The 25,792-nt window shown below is 37.9% G+C and overlaps 1 protein-coding gene across 3 annotated transcripts in view; it reads left to right on the forward strand.

The window, feature by feature from the left end:
* FARP1 (FERM, ARH/RhoGEF and pleckstrin domain protein 1) overlaps positions 1 to 25,792 on the forward strand; it is a 334,579-nt gene that overhangs the window by 279,852 nt on the left and 28,935 nt on the right. For all 3 annotated transcript variants that reach the window (XM_069064154.1, XM_069064153.1, XM_069064152.1), the window contains one exon: positions 20,342 to 20,423. In XM_069064154.1, the coding sequence (XP_068920255.1) occupies positions 20,342 to 20,423 (82 nt within the window). The remainder of the gene's footprint in view (positions 1 to 20,341; positions 20,424 to 25,792) is intronic.

Here is a 25,792-nt window from a genome sequence, read left to right on the forward strand (position 1 = left end):
GATTTTCTTTTCACTATGGCACTGAAATGCCTTTTAATGCCATTTCCATGGTCTTTGGGGCCTTTCACACCATCTGGGGAAAAGAGTGATTCATAATTTTTTTTTTTTGCTTTTTGGAGGGCAATTGAGGTTAAGTGACTTGCCCAAAGTCACACGGCTACTTTTTTGTGTTAAGTGTCTGAGGCCTGGTTTGAGCTCAGGTCCTCCTGACTCCAGGGCCGGTGCCACCTAGCCACCCCTATAATTTTTAAAAACATTCCTATGTTAAATAATCCAAATAAGAATAATCTCATAAAAGCAAAAGAGACTATGAAAAATGGGAAGGCTCTTATGGTTTGTGTGGTATTTGGTCTGACTTGTCATTGGCTAGAATTTTTATTGAAAATAATTTTTTTTAAAAGCCCCTCCCAAAATAAATTAAAGCATTGGACTAGGTGACTCCTAAGGTCCTTTCTGATTCTAATTTACGAACATTGATCCATATATTGTAACCTTGATACAAAGGATAATTTCATATCTGAATCTATCTTGGACAGTATCCAATGATGGGGGGAGAAGGGACACAGTCTTCCTCATAGTTGAAAAAGATTGTCTCAAAAGCTTGTATCTTGCCCCATAGCATGGAACATAAGAAAGATTTCACATACAAAGTTGTCAACAGCCACCGAGTTATGACCTTAGTGTTTTGTTTCTAGCTTTTTGCTTCCACAAAAAGTGCTGCCAAGAAGTTTGTCTATATAGATCTTTTCTTACTGGTGGTAACTTCGTTCAGTACTCAGTAGTAGAACACTGAGGTTGAAGTGTGCGAAAATGTTTATAATTTTTCTTGCAAATTGTTTTCCAGGAACAATCAATCAGTAAACATTTCTTTTTTAAAAATAATATTGTGTTTTTCCCCCAATTACATGTTAAAACAATTTTTAACATTTTTTTTAATGTTTTGAGTTCCAAATTCTCTCTCTCTCTCCCCTCCTCCCCTCTCTCTGAGATGGTAAGCATTCTTATATAGGTTATATATGCGCAATTATGTAAAACATTTCATATTTTTTTACAAGAAGACTTGAAAAAGAATGAAAGGAAATGAAAAACAACATTCAGTCTGTATTCAGATAATATCAGTTCTCTTTCTGAAGGCAGATAGATAGCATGCTTCATCATGAGTCTTTGGGGATTGTCTTGGATCATTGTACTATTCTGAATAACTAAATCATTCACAATTCTTCATCATGCAATATTTCTGTTACTATGTACAATGTTCCCCAGGTTCTCTTGACTTTGCATCAGTTCATATAATTCTTTCAAGGTTTTTCTCAAGTCATCCTTGTCATTTCTCATAGTACAATAATATTCCATCACAACCATATATTACAGCTGGTCATCTATTTCCCAATTAATGGGCATCCCCTCAATTTCCAATTCTTAGTACAACAAAAAGAGCTTCAGAAAGCAATTTATTTTTTTTTTTGCATTTTTAAAATGCTTTATTAACTTCTGATTTACATCATTAATTTCCGCCAGATTTTGAGTTACAAATTTTCTCCCCATTTTTCCCCTACCCACCACCCCAGAATAGCAGTTGTACAGGACATCCCCTCTCTCCCATATCTTCTCCCATACCCCCTTAGACTTTTCCAGTAGGGCATGGTGGATCTCTATGCCCCTGTGCCTGTATATGTAAAATAGTATTAATAATAGTATATATGTATATATAATTTTAAACATTTGGTTTTAAAACTTTGAATTTCAGATTCATTTCCTTCCTCCCTAGTCACCCACCCTTACTCAGAAGATAAGCAGTTCAGTATAGGTTGTACTTGTGTGACTAAAGCAAAACAATAACATAGTAGATATATTGTAAAAGACTAACTATATTTCCCTCCCTCCTATCCCACCTCCCACTTGTTGTATTCTCTACTTTGATCTCATCCCTTTTCAAAACTGGATGCCTCCAACTCCCCTCCCCCTCAGCCTACCCTCCCTTCCATTGTCCCCCCTCTCTTCCCTTCCCCCTACTCTCCTGTAGAGTGAGATACCCTATTTAGTGTGTATTTCATTTCCTCCCTGAGCCAAATTCAGTGAGAATAAGGTTGACCCATTCCCTTTTGCCTTCCTATTCTTCCCCTCCATTGTAACCCTTTTCCCTTGCCTCTTTTTTATGAGATAGTTTGCCCCATTCTGTCTCTCTCCATCTCCTCTCATTATATTCCTCTCTCACCTCTTAATTTCCCCTTTCAAGTATCATCCCTTCCTATTAAATTGGTCCTGTGCCCACTATGTATACCTGTAAGCATATATACACACATTCACATATGTATTCATATGCCCGTATACCCTCCGATTTAAACATTTATATATATATATATTTCTATTCCCTTTAACTATTTTCATACTGAGAAAAGTTTCATCAGTTACAATTATCATTTTTCCATGTAGGAATGTTAATAGTTCAACTTTGATCAGTGGCTTATGATTTCTTTTCCCTGTTTACCTTCTCAAGCTTCTCTTGCTTCTTGTATCTGGATGTCAGATTATCTATTCAGCTCTGGTTTTTTCATCAAGAATGCTTGAAAGTCCTCTATTCCACTGAATGACCATATTTTCCCCTGAAAGATGATACTCAGTTTTGCTGGGTAGGTGATTGTTGGTTTTAATCCCAGCTCTTCTGCCCTGCAGAATATCCTATTCCAGGCCCTTCGATCCCTCAGTGTAGAAGCTGCCAGATCCTGGGTTATCCTGATTGTGTTTCCACAATATTCAAATTGTTTCTTCTTGGCTGCTTGTAATATTCTCTCCTTGATCTGGGAAATCCGGAACCTGGCTATAATATTCCTAGGAGTTTTCTTTTTGGGATCTTTTTCAGGAAGTGATCAGTGGATTTTTTCAACCTCATTTTGCCCTCTGGTTCTAAAACATCAGGGCAGTTTTCTTTGAGAATTTCTTGGAGGATGATTTCTAGGTTCTTACTTTGATCATGGCTTTTAGGTAGTCCAGTAATTTTTAAATTATCTCCCCTGGATCTATTTTCCAGGTCAGTTGTTTTTCCCTTGAGATATTTCACATTGCCTTCTATTCTTTCATTTGTTTGGATCTGTTTAACATCTTGATTTCTCTTAAAGTCACTAGCTTCCCTTTTCTCCAATTTAAATCTGAGGGAACAATTCTCCTCATTGAGCTTTTGAGATTCTTTTTCCATCTGGCAAATTCGACTTTTTAAGGCATTCCTCTCCTCATTGCCTTTTTGAGCCTTTTTTGCCATTTGAGTTAGTCTGTTTTTTAAGGTGTTATTTTCCTCAGTTAGGCTGTTGACTCTCATTTCATAATTTTCTTGCATCATTCTCTTTTCTCTTCCCAATTTTTCCTCCACTTCTCTTATCTGCTTCTTAAGGTCCTCTATGGCCTATAACCAGCTCGTATTTTCCTTTGAAGCTTTTGGTGCAGGAGTTCTGACTTCACTGTCTTCCTCCTGTTCCATGCTTTGCTCCTTTTTGTCCCCCAAATAGGAGTCTAATGTTGGATCTTCTGTTTGTTTTGCTTCCTTTGCCTGGTCATGTTGCCCCTCAGTCACTTGACCCCTGGGCTTTTTGCCACAGTAGGACTCTGCCACCAGACAGGGGAGCTTCATTCCAAATGCTGGGTTTTTCTCAGCTGCCAGAGGTATTAGTTGGGTGCCCTCTCTGAGACCTCCACACACTCTGGCAAGCTGATCATGCACCCCAAGGACCTCCACCCTAGACCACAATCCTGATCCAAACAGGTTAAAGCAAGAGCGATTATCCCTCAGACTGGTCGCTTGGTCCCTCTACACTCTGCAGACCAGGAGCTGAAGCTGCCACGTGGTGCTTGCTGGCTGTGCTGGCATCTCAGCATCTTCTCACCCTGGGGGCAAAAGCTTATATACTCCCACTTACTGGGTCCGAAAGTCTAGACTGCACTGACCTCTTACTTTGTCCTTCACATCTATGTGTTGATAATTCTGGAGACGGCCACAGCTGCTGCTGATCTGGAGTCCCTCTGTCCTGCGGCTGGTCAGGCTCGCCCTGGGGCTAAAACCTCCGGCTCACTTGGACCTGGGCTTGGTTCCCAGAGCAGTGAGCTGGCCGCTTCCTGCCCTGCTGTCCTCAGTGGGAGGTTAGCTTCTCTGTGTCATTTTGTGGGTTCTGCAGCTCCAAAGTTTGTTCAGAGTCCCCATTTTACATTGATTGGGGCAGGTGGAAGCCGGAGCCACTTGGATGTCCTGCTTCTACTCCACCATCTTGACTCCACCCCAGCAAGCAATTTCTTAAGTACTTGGGAATAAAAAAAAAAGGCAAAACAGTCACTTCCCTTAAGGAGCTTACATTCTAATGGGAGAAAATTAAACCTTTTCTAACCTCCACTAGTAGAGGTTGTTTGTAGTAGAGGTAGTAGAGCTTGTTTGTGTTCCTGTGTTTTCTCACAAGCTTACCATGTTTGCTATCTTGATGAGTACTCAGTGATACCTGATAGTATTAATTTGCATTTTTCTGGTAATTTGTAATTGTGAACATTTTTCAGGTGATTTTTTATAGTTTTTACTACCTTAGAAAATATTTTTCATTTCTGCTGGTGAATGACTCTTAATATATTTTCGTCTGTTCCCTTTAAATTGTCAGTGTCAGATTTTATCACAAATAGATTATGCAAAGATTTTTCCCAATCTATATCTTTTCTTCTTCTTACTGCATTAATTATTCAATAAGAGCTCTGATTTAATTCCTTTTCTCTTCAATTCTTTTTTTAAGCATTTATTAAGTACCTAATATGTTCTAGGAGCTGTACTAAATACTTTACAAATATTATTTCATTTGACCCTCACAAGAACCCTTCATGGTCCAAAGTGCTATTATTAACCTAATTTTGCAGTTGAAAAAACTGAAAAAGACAGAGGTTTGTTTATTTTTATTTATTTATTATTTTTTTGCTTTTTATAGGGCAATTGGCGTTAAGTGACTTGCCCAAAGTCACACGGCTAGTAAGTATTAAGTGTCTGAGGCCATATTTGAACTCAGGTCCTCGTGACTCCAGGGCCGGTGCTCTGTTCACTGCACCACCTAGCCACCCCAAGACAGAGGTTTAGTGACTTGCCCAGCATTACATAGCTTGGAAGGAACTGAGGCCAGATTTGAACTCAGGTCTTCCTGATTCATCCCCAGTGTTCTATCCACTGTGCCACCTATCTGCCTTTTAGGATTTCTCAAGACTTTTGATGTTCTTTTGAACATTCCATTTTCTTTTTTTTGGTTCTGGTTGTATTTATTGCAGAATTACACTCTTATTTGAGAGATTTATTCCATTGGTATTGATTTATTTTATAAATAGCTTTTCTTTACCTACTTATTCTTCTCTGTGATGATTATTCTATATGAATTTCCTTCCTTTTCCCCCCTTTTGGTCATTCTTGGTTTTTTATACAAGCATTTTCTAGCTATTTTCAGTTAGAGTCCCTAAATCTAGATACAACCTCTAATTCATTCATTTTTTTGGAAGGTACAGACTTCATCTTGATGAAAGAAAATGTTTTTTATAACAACTGATGCTATCTAGTAATGGCACAGATTGCTTGTAAGATATTCCCCATCAGTGGAGATGTTTAAGCAAAGCCTGGTTGATTATGTTTCTGGCCTTCTCAAGAAAAAATTCTTTCTTTGAGTGGGAAGTTACCAAGATCCTTAGTTCTCCAAGGTCCTGTGATCTCCATTTTATAGTCAAAACCCAAAGTTGCTTGGCAAGAGACATTAAACATAGAGTTAGTGAACAAGAGAGATCTATCTTCTTCATAAAAAGCATTTTTATGCACTTATTAAGATTTATAAAGTGCATATTGTCTCAAATGCTTGAGAATGGCATAGAAATTAATTTTAAAGGTTACTCAGTAACAAGAATAACTCAGAATATGGAACCATGTTATATTAAATTCATAATATCAATAACCTCTGTATACATGTACATAAGGATATGTAATAAACCTTTGTCAACAGGAGGAAGTTTCTGGGGGTAGATACTTACCAGGAAGCAACTCCTAGAGTCCTGGTTCAAATAAACACACCTGTTTACATCACTAAGTACTAGTGGGTACTCCCAAGTAAATACGCCTGTTTAGAGCATGTAATGATTCAACAAAACCTCCTTTTCACTAGAAAAGCCTAGCTAATACTATTTCTTCAAAAGCAAAGGAACAGGTTTGGTGACTTCTGAAAACAGTGAAACTACTTTAAAAGGTCTGTAGGGAGTTTTTTCTCTTGTCTACTCCATAGTCTAACTGTGGTGTGGAAATGACCCTGAGCTCTTCAAGGCTATACCTGCAGAACCCTACCTCTGGAAGGCCCTAACAAGCTGGAACAACTTAGGCATAAGTTTATCAGTGCACTATTGTCCAAGAGCCAGTAAAACTAAACTTAGAATAGCTTTTAATCAGTCAGTTAAAAAGTTGGTTGAAACAGCTAATAATTTTGTCAAAGTAGCAGGATATAAAGAAAAATTCCTCTAAGTCATCAGCATTCGTAATATGCCACAAACAAAACTCTGCAAGAAGAGATAGTAAAAAGCACCCCATTTAAAATAACTCTAGCCCATATAAAACACATGGGAGTACTCTGGCCAAAGCAAATTCAGCAACTATATAAACAAAATTATAAAAAATTTTATACAAATAAAATCAGATTTAAATAAATGGAGAAATATTAGTTGTTCATGGGCAGGCAAGGTCAATATAACAAAAATGACAATTTTACCCAAACTATATATTCAATGTCATTCTACCTAAATTACCAAAAAATTATTTTACTGAATTATAAAAAATAATAACAGAATTCATTTGGAAAAACAGAAAGTCAAGAATATCAAAGAAAATAATGGGAAAAATGTAAAGCAAGGAGGTTAGTAGTACCAGATCTTAAAACTATATTATAAAGTAGTAATTATCAAAAATATCTGTTACTGGTTAAGAAATAGAAAGTAATTGAATAGAGTTGACATACAATTTACAACAATAAATAAACATAATGATCAGAAAGTTGGCCATCAGATAATGGATGTTCCTGGCCATAGTAACTGAAGAATGATGTCTGGTGAGAGGCACAGGCAATTGCCATAGGGATAAAATCAAATCCTTGAAGTATCAGGGTTCACTTACTTGGTGGAAGAAGAGTAAGCCATTTGTAAACTTTGGCATTAGGTTTATATTTCCAACTCTAGTCCAAAAATGACTGTTGTCCTGGCTCCTTACTAACTGGGTGAAGATGCTTTTTTTTTTTAAACTTGGAAAGAAGTGACTCTTTGGTTAAATAATTTTAGCAATATTTAGAAATATATAAATGACAATTATTTTTTGGGGTTTCTAGAAATTATGAACTTTATTCAGTTTTTAATTAATTAGAGTGAGGGACTCTCAGAAACTTCCAGATTTCATTAAAAAAATGTATGGTTGGTATAAGGCTACAACATCTCACCAGTGATGCCTTGTGAGTCAAGGATTTCATCAAGGACAAGGAAAAGGTGATGAACCAATAGTGGTTGAGAGCATAGAAAATGAGGAGGTGACGGACAGACATGTTAAGTGTTGCCCAAGTCATAGCCAAAAAATATAAAAGACCTATAGAAAGTCTTGAGTGAGCTGACGTGATCCACTGTGGATGACTGCTGCAAAGGCCTGTATCCTAATTGTGCAGGACAGTAAAAAAGAGAGGTTGCAATCTGTATCAGGAGAGAGAACCCACAACCAAGGAGATCTCACTCCCATTGAAGGAAGTGAGAGAATTCTAGAAACTTAATGGATAGGACCTTGACTAGAAATTAAAGGGAAAAGGTTATATCAGTTATGATCAAGTCTCTTTCTTTTCTATCTGGCTTCTACTTTAATAGATTAAACTGGGCTGAACTAAGTGCTCAAGATACTTAGGAATAGTTTAAGCCTTATCCTTTGATCACTCAGAATATTTGTAAATGTTTTCTGATATTAGCATCCTTAACATGGTATATTTCCGTTTCTCTTTATATAAACCAATAGTACTTTGTTTTTTTATCTTAAAGTTTAATTTAAAAAAATCTATGCCCTGTTATCTCATTATATAACATCTTTATCAAGGAAATAAAACACCTTTTAAAAAAAAAGTTCAAGAAAAGGCACAGAGAAATTGACATTGCAGGCTCCCATAACAAGAGGGTTTAGGAATTGTAACTAAATAGAAGTGAATTCAGCTGTGCTAGAAATAAAAATAAAATAAATGGATTTTAGTTGTTCGGAGATTTTCCCCATCAACAGTTAAATTACATAATATTTGCGTTCATTAGGTACTTTTTGATGATTGTGTTTAGCTTGACTCCAGTTCAAGTTAGAACAAAGGACACCATTTTACAATATTTGTGATATTTTTTTATTACTCTAATAACTGAAAGAAGAGGAAGAAAAATACACTTCCCCCTCTGCTTCCCTCACTATTTAGTTTCTTTTTAAACAGTGTGGGCTGTTTGGCACTCATTCCTTTGACAAGTGCATCTTGAGAAAATGTTTGCTCCTCCCTCTTGACTTAGGGAAGCTTTTGTTATTCTTAAAATCTTATGTTGCATCTTAAAAGCTTTTGGGGAATCAAATTTTTCTCTCTGTTTTCTTAACCTTCCTGTAATGTCTGGGAAATTCTTGAGGCATAGTGGATTTTTTCCCATCCTCTCTGGCCCAAAACCAGGCCAGAAGTTGGATTCAGTATCTGAAGTTAAGAAAGCTTACACATACAACTTCAGCTTATCATCTCCATAGCAAAAATTTCCAAAGGGGTTTTAAAATGATTCTGGCATGGTGTTAGATCTCTGATGTTGTAGAGTTCACTTATAGGAAGTCAGCATCCTTCCCTGCTCTGATAGTTGGTGGTGCTAATGTACAGAAGGGCTTTTAGCACTCCAGGCAGCCTGAGTTAGGGGGATTTGGGGTGAGACTGCCACAAACAGTGGCAGATTTATTCTTCGGTTCTGGGAAGAATTCTTTCATGGAGAAAAGGCTAAAGAAGTAGGAGGTTACCAAGGGTCATCAAACCACCCAATAAGTTTTTCACTCTGCATTATGATACTAACATTGAAATTTTATTAAGTTATTTCAGGTTAGAGGTGGAGGGGGTGACTTACTCATTCCCCATACTCTACAATTACATACTTGCATGCCTCCCTCCATAGTGGTTCCCAACTCACAGCTGTTATACACTAGGTTGATTGATGAAATAATTTGTCACAATTCAAATATTAATTCAACTCAAACATTATCATTTTATGGCTTCATATCAAGCTCCACCTAGTCCCTTGAAGGGTTTACATTCTGATCATGTTCAAATCTTTGTAAGGAGTTTGCTAGAAGTAGGTAGGAAAGTTTATTTTGACTAACCCTTTAGGAGTGCTTCTTGGGGCTGTTGCCAATTATTACATTGAGGGCAACAGCATAAAATGTTATGAAAATCTGGTTAAGATCACAGCAGTTCTATGCCATGAGAATGAATTGAATAAGATTATTTTCAGTTCCCTTGTGCAGCTGGGGAAGAAAATGTTCTACATCCCTCCTAACTCTCCCTCCTTCTCTGGTGGAGGTGGGTATGGGAATGGGAAATAAAAGAAAGTCTTGCTTTTTCACCTGTCGTGGCTCTCATTCCCTTTTAGCAAGAGTGAGCTCATTGGATGACTGCAGCTACTTTTGTCTAAATAGTGAGAATTCTAAATAAATTCAATTCAACAAATGTTTGAGTACTGTGTCTGTGAATACAAATAGAGAAAAAGTGAAATGTTCCTTGACCTTATTAAATTTAAATTTTTCTGTTTTATTGCCATATAATAATATTAATCAATAATAGTCATAATGTTAACATTTACAAAGACTTTGAAAGTTTGTCAGGCATCATACCTACACGATTTCTCTGTGAGGTCAGTGCTGCAGGTATTATCATCTCTGTTTTTCAAATCATGAAATAGGGGCTTAACCTAGCACTGATTTCACTATACAACTGTTGTTTCTTCCACATGTATACAAATAAGTAAACATAAGATAATCTTAAAAAGACAAGGGCACTAATGGGTGGGGGGTCAAGAAAAGTACCTGATAAGTATGAAGTGGTACCTGAACTATGGATTTGATAATGTAGGCAAAGGACTTTGCAAACCTTTCAAGGCTATGCCATTGCTATTGTTATAACGTATGTGCATATATAATGGATGAAGAGTGAGTGGGAAGGTATTTCTTCTCTATCTTGATTTGCAAAGTTAGTGGCAGTATCAGAATCACCAGAATTAGCCAGATACAACCTTTTCTCTGCTTTATAAAGGGAAAGCAACCAATAACAACCCCAAAATTGTTTGTTGTTGTTTTTGAAGAACAATCCACAGAGATGGAAGTCAGGCAATAGTTGATAAAACTTGCTATACTGATATTTAGGCATTTTAGTTGTGTCTAACGCGTTATGACTATTTGGGGTTTGGATGGCAAAGATGCTGGAGTGGTTTGCCATTCCTTCCCTAACTCATTTTACAGATGTGGAAACTGAGGCAAACAGAGTTAAATGACTTGCCCAGGGTCACACAGCTAGTAAGTGTCTGAGGCTGGATTTGAATTCATGAAGATGAGGCCTGATTGCAAGCCCAGTGCTCTATCTACTGTGATACCTTTGAACCAATGTCTAGGGAAGAAAAAACACTGGACAAATCTTGGGGGTTAGAAAAAGAGATGGTAGGGCGGTGTTGAGAGTGAAAATTTTCTTATTTTAAGGAAGAATGGTGAGTAAAGAGTAAAGGGGGGGGGTTATATCCCTTAGGACTAGTCAGTGGGAGGACAGTTGATTGACACTTTTCCATACCCATTATGATGGTCTTTATTTTCTTCTTCCTTGGAATCCAGAGTGATGATCCCAGGTTCTACTGCTTTTCTATTTCAGCTGCCCTTAAAATATTTTTGAGTGATCTTATAGAAGATGGAATACCATTACAACCCATATTCATTTATAAAATCTAAACATCCATCTGTTTAATTGTATCTCAAACATTTAATGTAAAAGAACAGCAGGATAGCAGTTTATTCTAGGATTATTTCTACCCAAACTGCATCAAATATAGGATGAGGAAAATTAAAACCATGACACAGCTGACATTTATATAGCACTCTGAGGTATGTTTACATATGTAATCTTACCGTCATCACAGCTGTGTTTTAGGAAGGTAGTCATGATGAACTGAAATAGCCCTGGATTTGGTGTCAAATGATTTCAGCTAATCACTAGATGCCTTTAGGCAAGACCCCACTCAACTGGGCATCAGCACCCTCATCTATAAAATGAGAGGGTTGTGCTAGAGACGTTTCTAAGGTATCATCTAGTTCTAAATACTACAAATATATTTTCCCCCTAAGAGCAAAATATAATTTTAAAATATACTTTAGACTTATTTCCTTGTTACCTTATTATACACTATCCATCTTTTCAAAAATGCTTTCCTTTATAAAATTATTGTATCTTTTAAAAAAGGGCATAGATGATCATTCCATTTTGCAAATAAAAAAATAAGCCCACAAGAAGTTAAAAACCATTTTTCTCTTTAAATATTTTCCTCTTTTAATATGAACTTAAGTACTAAAACATTTAAAATGAAGATTGCATGCAAAATTGAACTTCTATTACACAGTTTTTTAAAACTAATAAATTTGAAACAGTGTTCTTTCTACTCCAACAATCTGCTTCCTATAACCTAATTATCTTTACATTAGGCTTCTTAATGTGGGATCCATATATAACATAGATACATATATATAGAAATGTAACTTTATTTCAATACATACTTATATAATTGTATTTTGATATAACTAATTTCTTCTGAAACTGTATTTTATGTTGTACATTTTAACATATTATTTTGAGAATGGGTCCATAGACTTTGCCCATCTTCCACAGGGGTTTGCAACATAAAAAATATTAAGGACCCTCTCTATAATGTTTCAGTCATTTCAGTCATGTCCAACTTTTTGTGACTCCATTTGGGGATTTCTTGTCAAAAATGTGGAATGGTTTGCCATTTCCTTCTCCACATCATTTTACAGGTAAGGAAACTGAGGCAAACAAGGTTAAGGGACTTGCCAAGGGTCACAGCTAGTAAGTATTTGAGGTCAGATTTGAACTCAGGAAGATGAATCTTCCTGACTCCAGGCCTGTCAGTTTCAATACACTCTTTAATTGGTAAAATACTTAAACCCTCCAGAAAAGCCCATTTTTAACTTATTGCTTTCAAAAGCTACATTCCCAAAGGGAGACCCTATCCTCAGGCTTATAACATTTTATAGGATAGTTCTGTGACTTTATTGCAGACAAGGTCATCATTACCCAGTAAATTTTGTTTCTTTCAGGCTTTTGAATAGATTTTATATCGACCGTAACGAGGGGAAGCATGCCGAGTGAAGGAGGGAGCTCTGTTCTGATTTAGCCTGGTTTATTTGCCACTGATTCTTACTGCCTCATGACTGTTCCCCAGAAACCTGAAGGAAATAATGTACAGTGATAATGTTGTGTATGCTCACCTTGGACACGGTGTACACTTTAGTATTTTTCAACACTTATCATTCCATTTTTAAGAGTCCAGAATATGATTCCTTATTGGCAGATGTCTGCCATTTTCATTATCTAATACTCAAAGACTTTGTGCAGATTACTTAACCTCTCTCTCTGTCTCTGCCTCTATTTCCTAAGCAGGTTGATTAATTTGATCTTTAAGGTCTCCCAGTCCACCAGCTTTTACATGATATGACTACTTTCTCTCTTCTTTGTCCTTCTTTAGAGAGTTCATTGTTGAATTATATACTAGCTGTAAAATGTTTAAACGGAGTCAAGATGATTTGAAAATAGGGTGCCAGGGGCAGCTAGATGGCGCATCAGCCCTGGAGTCAGGAGGACCTGAGTTCAAATCCGGCCTCAGACACTTAACACTTACTAGCCGTGTGACCTTGGGCAAGTCACTTAACCCCAATTGCCCTGCCTTCCCCCACTCGAAAAAAAAAAGGCGAAAAGAAGAAAACAGGGTGCCATTTTTTTTTTACTTGCTAAGAGGAGGAAAGAGAACAAGCATTTCTATAGAGCCTGTTATGTGTCTAGCCACTCTTCCAAGTGCTTTTTCCAAATATCTGATTTCATCCTTTACAACCACCCTGTGAGGTAGGTTTTTAATTTTATTTATAAGGAAACTGAAGCAAACAGGTTAAGTGACTGGTCCAGGATCACACAGCTAGTAAGTGGCTATGGCCCCATTTGAATTCTCATGTTCTCCCTGTACCACCTCCAAACATTGTATTTGCTCATTGATAAGTGCTAAGTTAATTATAACATGCAAGTTAAAGTGGGTGGCATTTATAAGGCCTCTTAGGCCTCCCCTGATTTTTTTGTGCTGAAAATGCCAAACAAATGTTCTTGCTGTGGGCATTTCCTTCATTACAACACTACATATTTGCACTGACGACTTCTCAGGGCAAATAGTCTTTCTATACAAGGACTCTTTTCACTTGTGAGGTTAACATCCGGAGGATGTTTTGGAAGAATTATAATTCCCTTTTCATGTTATTCACGACAAACATGACCTTTTCACGGTTCTTCACAGTAGAACAAATTCTGTGGTGATTTGGTTGTTTCTCTGATTATGTTTTTAGAGGGTTGAGTTTTTGTTTTGCTTTTTAAAATGCAGGTTTTCTAGAGGTTTGAGATAAGGAAGATTTCTCCACATGACGCAGTAGCATCTGAAGCCACATAATGACCTAAAGACATGTAGACTGGCTGATTTATATGCCTAGTGATGACAAAAGGCCAGGGTTGTGGGCGGGAAATGAGTTTTGCTTGATGTACAAAGGAATTCTTTGAAAATCACATATAAAATGTTCTGTCTAGCTTCTTTCCCCTGTAAGTTGTGATAGGCATCTGAAGTCAAAATCTAGTTTTTAAGAGTTTAGTAAATGAATAGGAAACATTTCATTGTTAATTGTTGAGCTCTAGGGTGCAATTCTTTCACCTTCTGTGGTGACCTCATCACTGGACTAATTGTTTTCCTACGTTTCATTCTTAGCTTTGGCATTCGTTGCTGATGATCTTAATGCCTTTGCCTGCCAGTTCTATAACCTCTCCAACTCCTTACCTTGCATATCACTAACTTCTAAAAGTGTTTGTTGAATTTCTTCCTCTTGCCAAACCTGGGCTCATCTGCACCAGCGTTCAATCAGCAAACATTTACTAAGCAACCACATATACTGTGGGTATACACTGTGCCCTGCTAGGATGCTGGAAACAAAACTACAACGAATGAAACAATCGTTACTTAAAGCTACCTTACATTCTGCTGGAAAGACAAGTGTGTGTATGTGTGTATGTCACATATATACTTGTATATATAAATACAGGCCTAAGTATATATGTCCCCATATTTGTGCATAAATATATGTACATACAGAAGGAAATGTAAAGATAATAAGTAGTTTGGGAGGGAGGGCACTAGCAGTCATGAGGATCAGGACAGGCTTCATCTGATAAGATGGTTTTTGAGTTGTGTCTTGAAAGATGAGGCCAGGAGGTGAGAGGTGATGAGAGTCTCAACTAAGATAATAGATGTATGAGAAGTGGCTGGATACAGTCGATATTATGAGGTCGAATCAGCAAGCCTTAACAGTAGATTAGATATGTGGGGTGAGGGAAGTACAGGATACTGCTAAGGTTAAGAAGAGAGAAAATTGGGGACACCAGCCCTGGAGTCAGGAGGACCTGAGTTCAAATGGGGCCTCAGACACTTGACACACTTACTAGCTGTGTCACCTTGGGCAAGTCACTTAACCCCAATTGCCTTGACAAAAAAAAAAAAAAAGAAGAGAGGAAATTGGAAGAATGATGGTGCCTTTAGCAGAATAAGGAAATTTGACAGAGAAGTGGGTTTTGGGGAGAAAGATAATGAGTTCACTTTTGGACATGTTGAATTTGGAATGTCTCTGGAGCATCATGACCTTGATCCTTTCAACATTCCTTGTTCTCTTGGACTGTTACCCCCATTTATCTTTACTTTTCTCCCTACCCAGTCTTGCTCCCTTCCTTCCAAGGCTAATCCCTGTTCCAAGTCATATTGACCCCATATTCCTTAACATTTCCAGAATCTTGCTACATCGATTTTCTGAGATCTTAACTCTATCATTGTTTGTTATTTCAGTTAACCAAGCAAGCAACAAGAATTAATTAAGCTCTGTTATGCCCAGAACTGTGCTGGGTGCTATGGATCCAAAGATAGAAATTAAATAGTCCCTATACTAAAGGAGTTTACATCATTGTAAGACAAATATCTGAGTGTGCACGCACATATGCACACAAATATCTGAGTGTGCAGGCACATATGCACACAAACACATAACAGTGTGTTGGTGCTGAGAATACAAAGACAAAAAAACAAAACAGTTTCTGACTACTAAGAGCTTGTGTTCTACAGGATAAGGGATAAAGGAAGCATAAACTTCCTGGTGTTTCTCCTTGAAATAGTCCATTTTATTTTTAGAGAGCTCTAATTATTAAGAAGTTTTTCCCTACTATTAAGCCAAAATGAACATTTCTGCAATTTCGTCCATTGGCCCAACACCTGCCCTGTTGGGGAGGGGATTAACATAAATCCATCAGCATTATGCTGGTACATATTTAATAAGCAAATCTCACAAAAATGTGCCTATGACATAGTTTTAAGTTTAATGCACATTATTAACATTTTCTCCATTATTTTTTATGTCTTGATGATCAACAAAACAATAAATCCAGCCCAGATTTGTAACATCTGCCAATTTCTAAAGTGTAAAAGCTCACACTGAAAAATCTAACAATCAACCCTTTTGAAACTGTTCAAGCTGGCTCAAGTACATTCCTGGCAGTTCCTCTTCCACATAATAATCTTTTGAATATTTGAAGACAACCATCTTACTCCCACTGTCATCATTCCAAACTTAGAATCCCCAGTTCCTTCAAGTGATGCTGTGATAGTAATGGCAATTAAAGATTCCCCTGTATTGGCTTGGTTTTCAAATTGATTGTGTTAAAACCCAGAGCTTGTTAATCCCACCTGTGGGATGGACTTTTTGATGTGAAAAGAAAGTCCTGAACTGGGAGGAGCTGGTGACGTAGATTTGGAGAGACACAAGACCTTTTTGGAAGCAGCACCTCGTGGAGAGAGAGAGACTAAGAGAATTGCTGGTGGCCGCTTTGAATTGCCCTGGACTTTTGAGACCTGCCCCCTGAGCTGCCAAGGACTGAGGAGACATGGCTGTTTTGCTGGTACTTTGTCTGTCTGTTTTGATGTTGTTTTGCCAGATTTGTCCACTGGTGAAAGACAGTCCTGTTGTTGAAGAAGTCCTGGAACCTGGCTGTTCACTAAGAAGCCCTGAGACTGTCCTGCAGACAGAGAGTGAATACTGTCCACTGGTGAAGGACGGTGCTGTTGTTGCAGGGGTCTGGAGACTGTCCTGCAGACAGAATGAATACTGTCCACTGGTGAAGGACAGTGCTGTTGTTGCAGGGGTCTGGAGACTGTCCTGCAGACAGAGTGAATACTGTCCACTGGTGAAGGACAGTGCTGTTGTTGCAGGGGTCTGGGAGCCTTTCTGTTGGTTCAGAAGCCCTGAAGAAGGATTTTCTTGTTGGATGTTTACAGAAATCCTGGGAGAGGGCTTTGCTAATGTGTTCAGGGGTTCTAGGACTGTTCTACAGACAGAGGATAAATTCATGAAGGGATTGGCAATGTATCTTATGGCCTTGCTAAGCCTTATCTCCCCAGGAACTAAGATTGCTGAGAACTTGCCTCCTGTCAAGATGAAGAAAAGACCTCCATTTGGGTATTAAGTGCTGTGTTTAAACTTGATGTAACTCTGGGGTAGATTCAATTGTGATCCAGGGGTGGGGAACTTTTGACCTTATGTTTGGAAACTAATCTCCATTTAAGAAGAGGGGCTTTGTGGTGGACTTAATTAAGGTATAGCCTAGGGGTGGAGAAGTATTTAGAACAGAGACTTTGTAATTGATTGAATGATTGGAAGGTCCTGGGGTGGGGTAGTCCTTGGAGATTATTTAATCACACTTAGTAAATGCTGTATTTTGAATGATGTCATGTTTTGATCTTCTCTGTTCTTGGTTGGTCACTGAATAAAATGGAGAGCACCTATGCTGGTATTCTGAACCTGGGAAGTTGTCTTTGCTTGGCATTACAGTACAGATGCTTATATGAAATCATCCTGCTCACATTTTTCTGATCTTTCCTTGCTTGCTGATATCCTTGCTGAAATGAAGTATTGAGAACTGGACATACTACTTCAGATGTGGTCTGGTTACTGTCACGATAGATAGTAGAAGTTTTTGAAATTTTAGATGTCATTCTGTACAATTGCAGAAGATCTGCCTCATTTGACAACTTTGCATGCTTGCAGATGACTTAACTCGCAAATCTGAATTAAGCAATGTCTCTTTCTACTGTTACAATTTGATCAACATAATGGCAGCTTTGGATGTCAAGGGTTTATTTATGCTGATGCAAAAACTCAACTTTCTAGTTAAGGGCTAAGATGTTCATGGGTCATTTTTGAGTATTTATGTGCCTGAACTAGAATCAGAGGACTTTGGAATAATGGAATGAACTGGAAACTAGAATGTCATTGTGGTATAAAGTTAGTAAATGCAGAGTTGGAGCCTGGGTTCAGAGGTTTTTCTCCCCATCAAAGACGCAGGACGTGGTAGTTTTATCAGCATCGTTATTTTATTTATTGTGTAGAGAAATAAAACATGCTATATTGAAGGTTCCTAGCTTTCTTGAATTCCTTCAAGCCTCAGCAAACTTCTATTTTCGGCAAAAAGTCTTTCCAGACCCCTTTTAATGGTAGTGTTTTATTTCCAATTTATCATATATATATATATATATATATATATATATAGTTTGCTGATTGTTCTCCCTCCCTGTCTTTTGTCTTTCTTTATTTCCCTCATGTTTAGCACAGTGCTAATGTACATAGTTGGTGCTTAATAAATGACTGACTAATCAAAGGTTGTAAGGCAGCCTTCACAAGCTTTGCGCTCCCTATCCATTTAATTAAGTGCAATCAACAAATTGCCAGCAAATATCAGCCATCAAGATATTTTAAAGTCAGAAAAGTGGTCCTCTGACAAACTTTTGTTCTGTCCAGATTTGAGGTAATGCTGATTTTGGACAAAAGCCAGACAATGATTAAGTTACTACAGGGCCACGAAGTGTGGTAAGATTTATGTCCCCCAAAGTGAAAGAACAGCAACAGTTACAAGCTAAGATTTTGGTTCCTTACAGTAGTCCGGTTGGTGGATTACAGTAGCTATGTGGACTGTGACTTATCTGCAGGAAAATATCACTGAGAACTTACTGGGTGGTATGGAGTTGAGGGAGACAAAAATTTGCTTCATTATTGATTAATTACGGTGCCACTGGATACTGGAACTTGTTTAATGTTTGTTCTCTTGGACCTCATCCAAGGCATTACTTACTGAAGCATTGGAAAGGATCTTACTTAAATATGTCTTACCTGTGAGGTCAGGGATTCTGAGGAGGAAAGGGTCATCTCTGTCGATTTTACTAGCCCATTGGTGGTATGTTTCCCACTTCCCTCTCCCCCTGTTGGTAACATATCAACGAGATAAAAGTTATTAGAAGAAAGATACTCTTGGCAGATCAATTTTCTTTTGGATCTTAGTTAAAAAGGAAAGGAAAAGGAATGGAAAATAGAGAGGTAAAGATAGGAACTTCAGTAAACCTTGCTGAGGGTAGAGAATGAATAAGCCTGTTTTCAAGCCTGGAAAACATGCGCTCTGTCTTCAAAATTTTCATGGTAGGAGAGATTTAATTAGTTAATGGGCTTTGGGGCTCTCAGTTGTCCCTGCAACATTATTTGCACGAATATATTTATTTGCCTATGATCAGCAGGCCTATTGTAATTTATGAGATGAACTTATTGTTTCCAACCAGCAAGACTTCTTTTGCCCCCTTATAAACTGTCCTTGGTTTGTTTAATTAAGCATGAGTGTACACCCTGCTAGCAGGCTCCCTCCATGCTTTCGCTTCCCCAGGAGAAATGCTTGGTATATTGAAGATTAAATAATACTATTCTGGATACCTTGAATGTTGGTCAGCCTGACTTCAGCTGAAATGGAAGCTGTTCTATTATGTTCTGTTGTTTGAAGGCGATTAGATTCCACATCTTTGAGTTCTACCATGTGAGGTTTTCCACTGGTTTGTGTTCTGTACTGCAGCATTCTCTTGTAGTGGACAACCCACCCCAGACATCAAGCATAGAAACACACATCTTAACTTTACTTGTACATCACCTGAGGAGTTGGTTTGGATGTGTAGCCTTTGATTTACACCGGGAATACTGTTTAAAAATCTGACTATGACAATCCTATCTGGGTAAATTTTCTGTAAACTTATACACCTAGCTCTGGAAGTTGAATTGTCAGTCCTACCCTTATTTCTCATAATGGCATGTCAGTCAACTGCCTGTTGCTCCATTAAATTTCTCTGTGATTTTTTTAGACCAAGATACTTGACCTTGGCCATCACTCCCCTCTATCTATTCCCCCTATGAGAGTATATGTTCTTGAGGGCAATAAGTATCTTGCTTTTGTGTTTGTACCCCCAGGGCTTACCACAATGTCTGACATAGAGTAAGCACTTGATGTTTTTTCATTCATTCAAGCCTAATATATTTAGAGTATGTATATTGACCCCTTTCTCTCTATCTCTCTTAACATGATATGAAACTTGTAGGCTTTTTCTATGCCCAGTTTTCCCATCTGTGACTGTGCAGATTTTTATTTTTAAGTATTTTATATTCCTCTTCCTAGGCTTTCCTGACGACTTTGGTCTAATTTAGATAAAGAGCTCTTCAAGGCAAAGTCTTCTCCTTTGTGTGCTCATCTCTGTAAAGTACTGTGTATACTTGTGTTAGTCTAGAAATAGCAAGTCTTTAGAAGCCAGGATTTAAGCTACTACCTTTTAAAACTGGCATTTAGACTTCTGTAGGAACTCTGAAATTATCCAGTTGTAGTATGAAAAATGATGTTGGAATTAACTAGATTAAAAATGTTTTGTTTTGTTTACTATCACACATACACAAAATTTCTTCCCTATCTAATCCAAAACAGACTATATACTCTAAAAGTAATCAGAGTTGGAGAACATGAATGGAATCTTATGACATATGAAAAAAAATGCATCTTGGTCTTCTGTGAAGTGATGGCATATTTACTGTGATATTGATCCAACTGGGCATAATAATTTCCTTTGCCTTTGCTCCTAGGGAAGGCCGCTCAAATGCACACATCAAAGGAGATTACCAAAGAATTGGTGATGTCATGCTGAAGAACATTCAAGGCATGAAGGTAAGCCAGATGGAAACAACATCATCCTGGACTACTTTGCTATGTAAAAAGAGTTCACTCTCTTTGCTTCTGTGGGAGCCCTAAATGAACACATGAACTCCCCCTCCCTAGACAGGGGAAGGAGGAAGAGAATTTGGAGCTCAAAATTTGAAAAAAGAATGCTAAAATTGTATTTACATGCAATTGGGGGAAAAAATAAAATTAAATTTCCCCCCCAAAATGCCCCCTGGAGTTGAAACTTCTCTAAGATTTGACAATATCAGATGTACTATAGTAATTGTGTAGAGCAAGCATTTCTTGATTTTTCATGCTTGAATTTCTAGGGAATTTTTTAAAAAATAAAGCTGTGAAGGAGAGTACTTCAGCAAATCATTTTTCAGGCGAAGAAATCTCTTTGAAGGCATGCCGAAATTACAGGGCCTGTCTTGGAAAACTATTTTTGTATCTTTTGAAGAGAAGGATTCTTAGAGTCAGAATGCCATCGTGGGTAAACAGCTAGTTTTAGAGTCAGGACAACCTGGATTCATGTCATACTTTGAGCAGAAATCAGCTATGTCACCATGCACAAGTCATTTCATTCCTGAGGGAGCCAGTAAACTTATTAAGACTTAGTTGTTTGGTCCTTTCCTATTTAGGAAAAATCACATGTGGACAAAAAAAAAAAAAAAAGGGAAAGTTTCTGTATGTGCAATATCAAAACCTATGGTAACATCACTCAAAACACAGAATAAAACAGTTGCTTAGTATTTTGTATGATTAACAGGCAGCAGTGGACGGAGTATCATACCTGAAATTAGGAAGACTCATTTTCCTGGGCTCAAATCTGGCCTCAGATACTTACTAGTTGTGTGACCCTGGGCAAGTCACTTAATCCTGTTTGCCTCAGTTTCCTCATTTGTAAAATGAGCTGGAGAAGGAAATGGAAAACTACTCCAGTGTCTTTACCAAGAAAACCCCAAATGGGGTCATGAAGACTCAGACACGCCTAAGAAATAGCTAAACAACAACATAATAAACACTTGATTTGTTTATTGTGTGATTTGTTGCTAAATATGTTGAGATTTTTTATTTTTTTAAATGAATGTTTTAGTATTGCCTAGATAGGACCCAGATCTGAATTCAGAAGCATATGGAAATTCCTAGTCATTCCTGTCATTTACATTCAAGATAGAAAATATGCAACTTTTCTTGTCCTGAGAGATAATAGAACATTGTAGTGCAGAAATCTGGACTCTGACATGAAATTCACCAAACATTTGCATATAAAGGTATATAGGGCAAGTCACTTTACCCTTCAGTGACTTGGTTTCCTCATTGGTAAAACAGATAATATTAATCACTCAAAAGAATTTAGAAAGTGTGGACTATGTTCCCAATACTCCTAGTTAATCTCCATAGAGCAGAAGGTGTAACAGCAAGCACCCTAGCATACCCAGGATCGCTGCTAGCTAGCATCGGTTCTTAGATCTGCTTTTCTAAAGGAAAGCAATTTAAAGTGGGTTAACAATCTTACTTTAATAAAGCATATGTCATTTACCTAGTTCAGGAGAAAAAGGTCAACACCCCCACCTTCAGAGAATACAAACAGAGGTTACAAGCAGACAAAAAAAATATAGACAGAGAAACAGATCAGCAGACAGGCTTCCAGCTGTCTGACCATTACATCCATACCTAGTCAGTTACCAGAGAGGGAAGCACCAATACCTGGGTTTTCAAAGCCAGGGGGCCTCAACGGCTGCCCAGCATCTCATCTGGTCAAATCACACAACTCTTCCCAAAATGATCCCCAAAGCAAAGCTTCACTTCAGGATATAGCCTTCTCCTGGATCAGAATGTCACAGCCCTCTTGTGGTCAAGCCACTGCCCAATCATAAAGTCACAAAGTGTGGGCATTCCTGAAAAACAAGCCTCCCGCCACAGGCTCCATGTGACCACATTCAGCCTATTGGGAGTAGAGTATGTTTTCATATCAGGCAAGGTTCTCAGAGTCACTTAATCCTATCAAAGGGCCAAGGGGCAGGGAAGATCTTCAGATTCCCATTCCTATAACAGAAGGATTTTTAGTCCAGAAGCTATTTTAATTCTTCCTTTTCATCCCCACCACCTGGAACAATGACTGGCATGTAGTCAGTAGTAATTACTGTTTGTTGATTTATTGATTACCTATGTAACTTGACTATTATTTGGAAAACCTTCAAGCATCAGTTGTTTTTGTTATTATTGCCCTGGGTGTAAAAGTTACCAGCAACATTTAAGGATCATATGTCAATGAAAGTAGTTATACACAAGATCACAGACAGTTCTCACTTCAATGCACATTACACAATTAAATTCACATTACACAAATTTCACTTTATGTGAAAGAAATATGTTTTCCAAAAAAAATACCTGTTAACTTTTTTTGTATAGTTCTGTGCTTTCTCTCTCCATTCCTGCCCTTCAGTTTGCTGTTCTATGATTTCCCAACCCACCTCCTCCCTCCCACCCCCCCAAAAAAATTAAAAACCTTTCAAATGAAAGAAGAAAAAGAGCAAATACATGGAGAGGTCAACACTGGATTGGGGGCTTGGCTTTAGACCTCTAGCACTGAGAGAAAAGACCTTTGCTCTGCTCCATCCACCCACCTGTCCATCTAGGCTCAGGTGCCCCATGTCTGTCCACAGCCCTTGGGTGTTACCTGGCCCCCACATGTCCACCTCCACATGCATTCTTCCTCTTGCTTACCACCAGGCCCCCTCATGGCTGGCCCTGGTCCCCATGCATTCCTCTTCCTGCTCTTACTTCTCTATCCCCAGCTCCCACAGTCCTTAAACCTTGTGTGTTCCTTCCATGGGCAAGAGGCCTCTTCCTATTTCCTTCTCTCCCTCCCTTTTCCACATCCTCAGGCAAATTTACATTATATAAAAATCACTTTACATAGAGATCTGCAGATTGGTCCACTTACATAAAGCAAAAACTGTGTTCAGAAGATAAATAGAATACATTTTGAATGCTTTCTAAGTTTATGTTCTGTTGATTTTTAAAACAGCACCCAATTTCTTGGAACTAAACTTTAGTTTTAGGTTGTTTTCAAGGTATTAAACTTTATTTACAAATTGAAAAAATTTAATTTTTTTCCTCATGAATATAGAGTATAAAGGTCTGTAAATATTTAAAATGACCAGTCTTCATCCTTTTTTCTATCTCTACTGCTTTTGACACAATTTCCCAACCCTGTCTCATGGATACCCTCTCCTCTTTCAGCTTTCATGAAACCGTTGTTCTCCTGTCTGATCACTCCTCCGTATCTTTGAGTAGGTTATAATCCAATCTCACTTATCTACTAAGGAATTCCTTCAAAATGGGTCTCTCCCCATGCCTCTCTCCCCCTCCCTCTTTTCCCTTTCTCTTATCCATGCATCCATCCATCCATCCATCCATCTATCCATCCATCCATCCATCCATCCACCTACCTATCTCTATACATTCTCTTTCTGAGTGAGCTTATTAATGTCCCTGGGTCCAATCATCACTTCTCTGCAAAGGACTCCCACACATGTAAATCTAGCCCTCCTCACCTTCCCTCTTCTCTCCTTCCCTCTCTTCACCCCCATTCTCTCCAGCCCAATACCCCACATCCCTACACCAGTTGCCTGCTGGACAGCTCCACCTGGATATATATATATATATCATAGGGGCATCTCAAACATAATTATGTCCAAAATGTAATTCATTGTCCTTCCCTTTTAACCTACCCCTCTTTCAAATTTCCTGTTTCTCTTGTGGGTACCATAATCCTTCTGGTCAGCCAAGTTCACAACCTCAGAGACATCTCAGAGTCTTCATTCTCACTCTCCATAGCCAATAAATTGCCAAGTCTCATCCATTTTACTTCCACAGTATCTTATATCCATCTCCCCTTTTCCTCTCACATTACTAACATTCTAGTCCCATGCTTATTAACCTACTACTTGGACTATTGCAGTAGCATCCTAATCAGCCTACTTCCCTTCTAGTTATTTTCCTCCTCAATTCATCTTCCACAAAGCTACCAAATAATCGTCCAGGTCTATCATGTCACTCCCCTGTTGAGGAATTGTCAATGACTCCATGTTGCCTCTAGGACAAAATACAAATGCCTCTGTTTTAAAGCCCTTCTTAATTTGAGTTCACCCTTTTATTACAGATCTATGTTCCATCCAAATTGGACAACTTTATGTTCTTTTAATTTGGTATCTCATCTCCCATCTCTGTCTAGTCTGTCTCCTTTTTCTTAAATGTACATACTCCTTTTCCTCACTCCCACGTTTTAGAATCCTTTGCTTCTTGCCTTAAGTCTCCTTGAGGTATCTGTGGAAGCCATTCCTGGTTCCTCTAATTGTTAGTGTTTTTGTTCTTTAATTATATAGTATTGATTTACCCTCTGTAAACATTCAGTCCCCCCAATATAATGGAAGCTTTATGAAGGGACTGTGTTTTCTTTTGTCTTTATATCGCTTGTGCCTAACTTAGCACCTTATTTAAGGAGGTATTTCTTAAATGCTTTTAAGTTAAATTAAAAACAAACTTTTTCCATCCCAGTTGACTGGATGCTATTACAGAGCATAATTTTTAGGAGCAAGTAAAATGTTTAAGTCTGGCAAAGAGGATGGAATTTAATAAACTATTTGTCTCGGACAATAAAAATTATGCTTGAGGCTCTTATCAAAGACAATAGCTTAGTCGGGTACGTGTTTTAGGTAAGTGTTTCTTTTTCTTGACTAGCAGTGTAATATGGTAGAAATAGCATTGAACTGGGAATCAAAAGACTTGGTTTCTAGCTCCAGCTTTGCCACAAATTAGTTGAGGCAAGTTAAGTAACCTTCGACCTTTGTGTATCTCAGTTTTCTCATCAGTCAAATGACAGGGATGGGCAAGATGAACTTTGATGTCTCTGCCAGATTTAAAGTTCTGTGATTATATGTCTGATAGGAAATTTGGAGAATGCAGTGAGAAGGAAAGGAAAATTGTTGAGAATCTTTCTTGAACTCATCAGTCACTGTCCCATTTTTTTTTTCTTTTCAAAGACATTGGTTGGAATATTTTATTGGTAATTAATATATTAATTAATTCATATTATAGTATTTGCTGTTGTTCAGTCATTTCAGTTATATCTGATTCTTTGTGACCCCATTTGGGGTTTTCCTGGCAAAATACTAGAGTGGTTTCCTATTTCATTCTCCAGCTCATTTATAGATGAAGGAAACTGAGGCAAACAGGGTGAAGTGACTTGTCCAGGGTCATGCAGTTAGTGAAATGTTTGAGGTCACATTTGAACTCCAGGCCCAGGGCTCTATCCACTGTGCCACCTAGCTGCACCATTATAGTATTATTAGTAATTAAAGAATGTG

This window comes from Petaurus breviceps, unplaced genomic scaffold (genome assembly GCF_028583685.1).
Source record: "Petaurus breviceps papuanus isolate PSGF00001 unplaced genomic scaffold, PetGlider_PUasm1.0 90625, whole genome shotgun sequence".
Classification (NCBI taxonomy): Eukaryota; Metazoa; Chordata; class Mammalia; order Diprotodontia; family Petauridae; genus Petaurus; species Petaurus breviceps.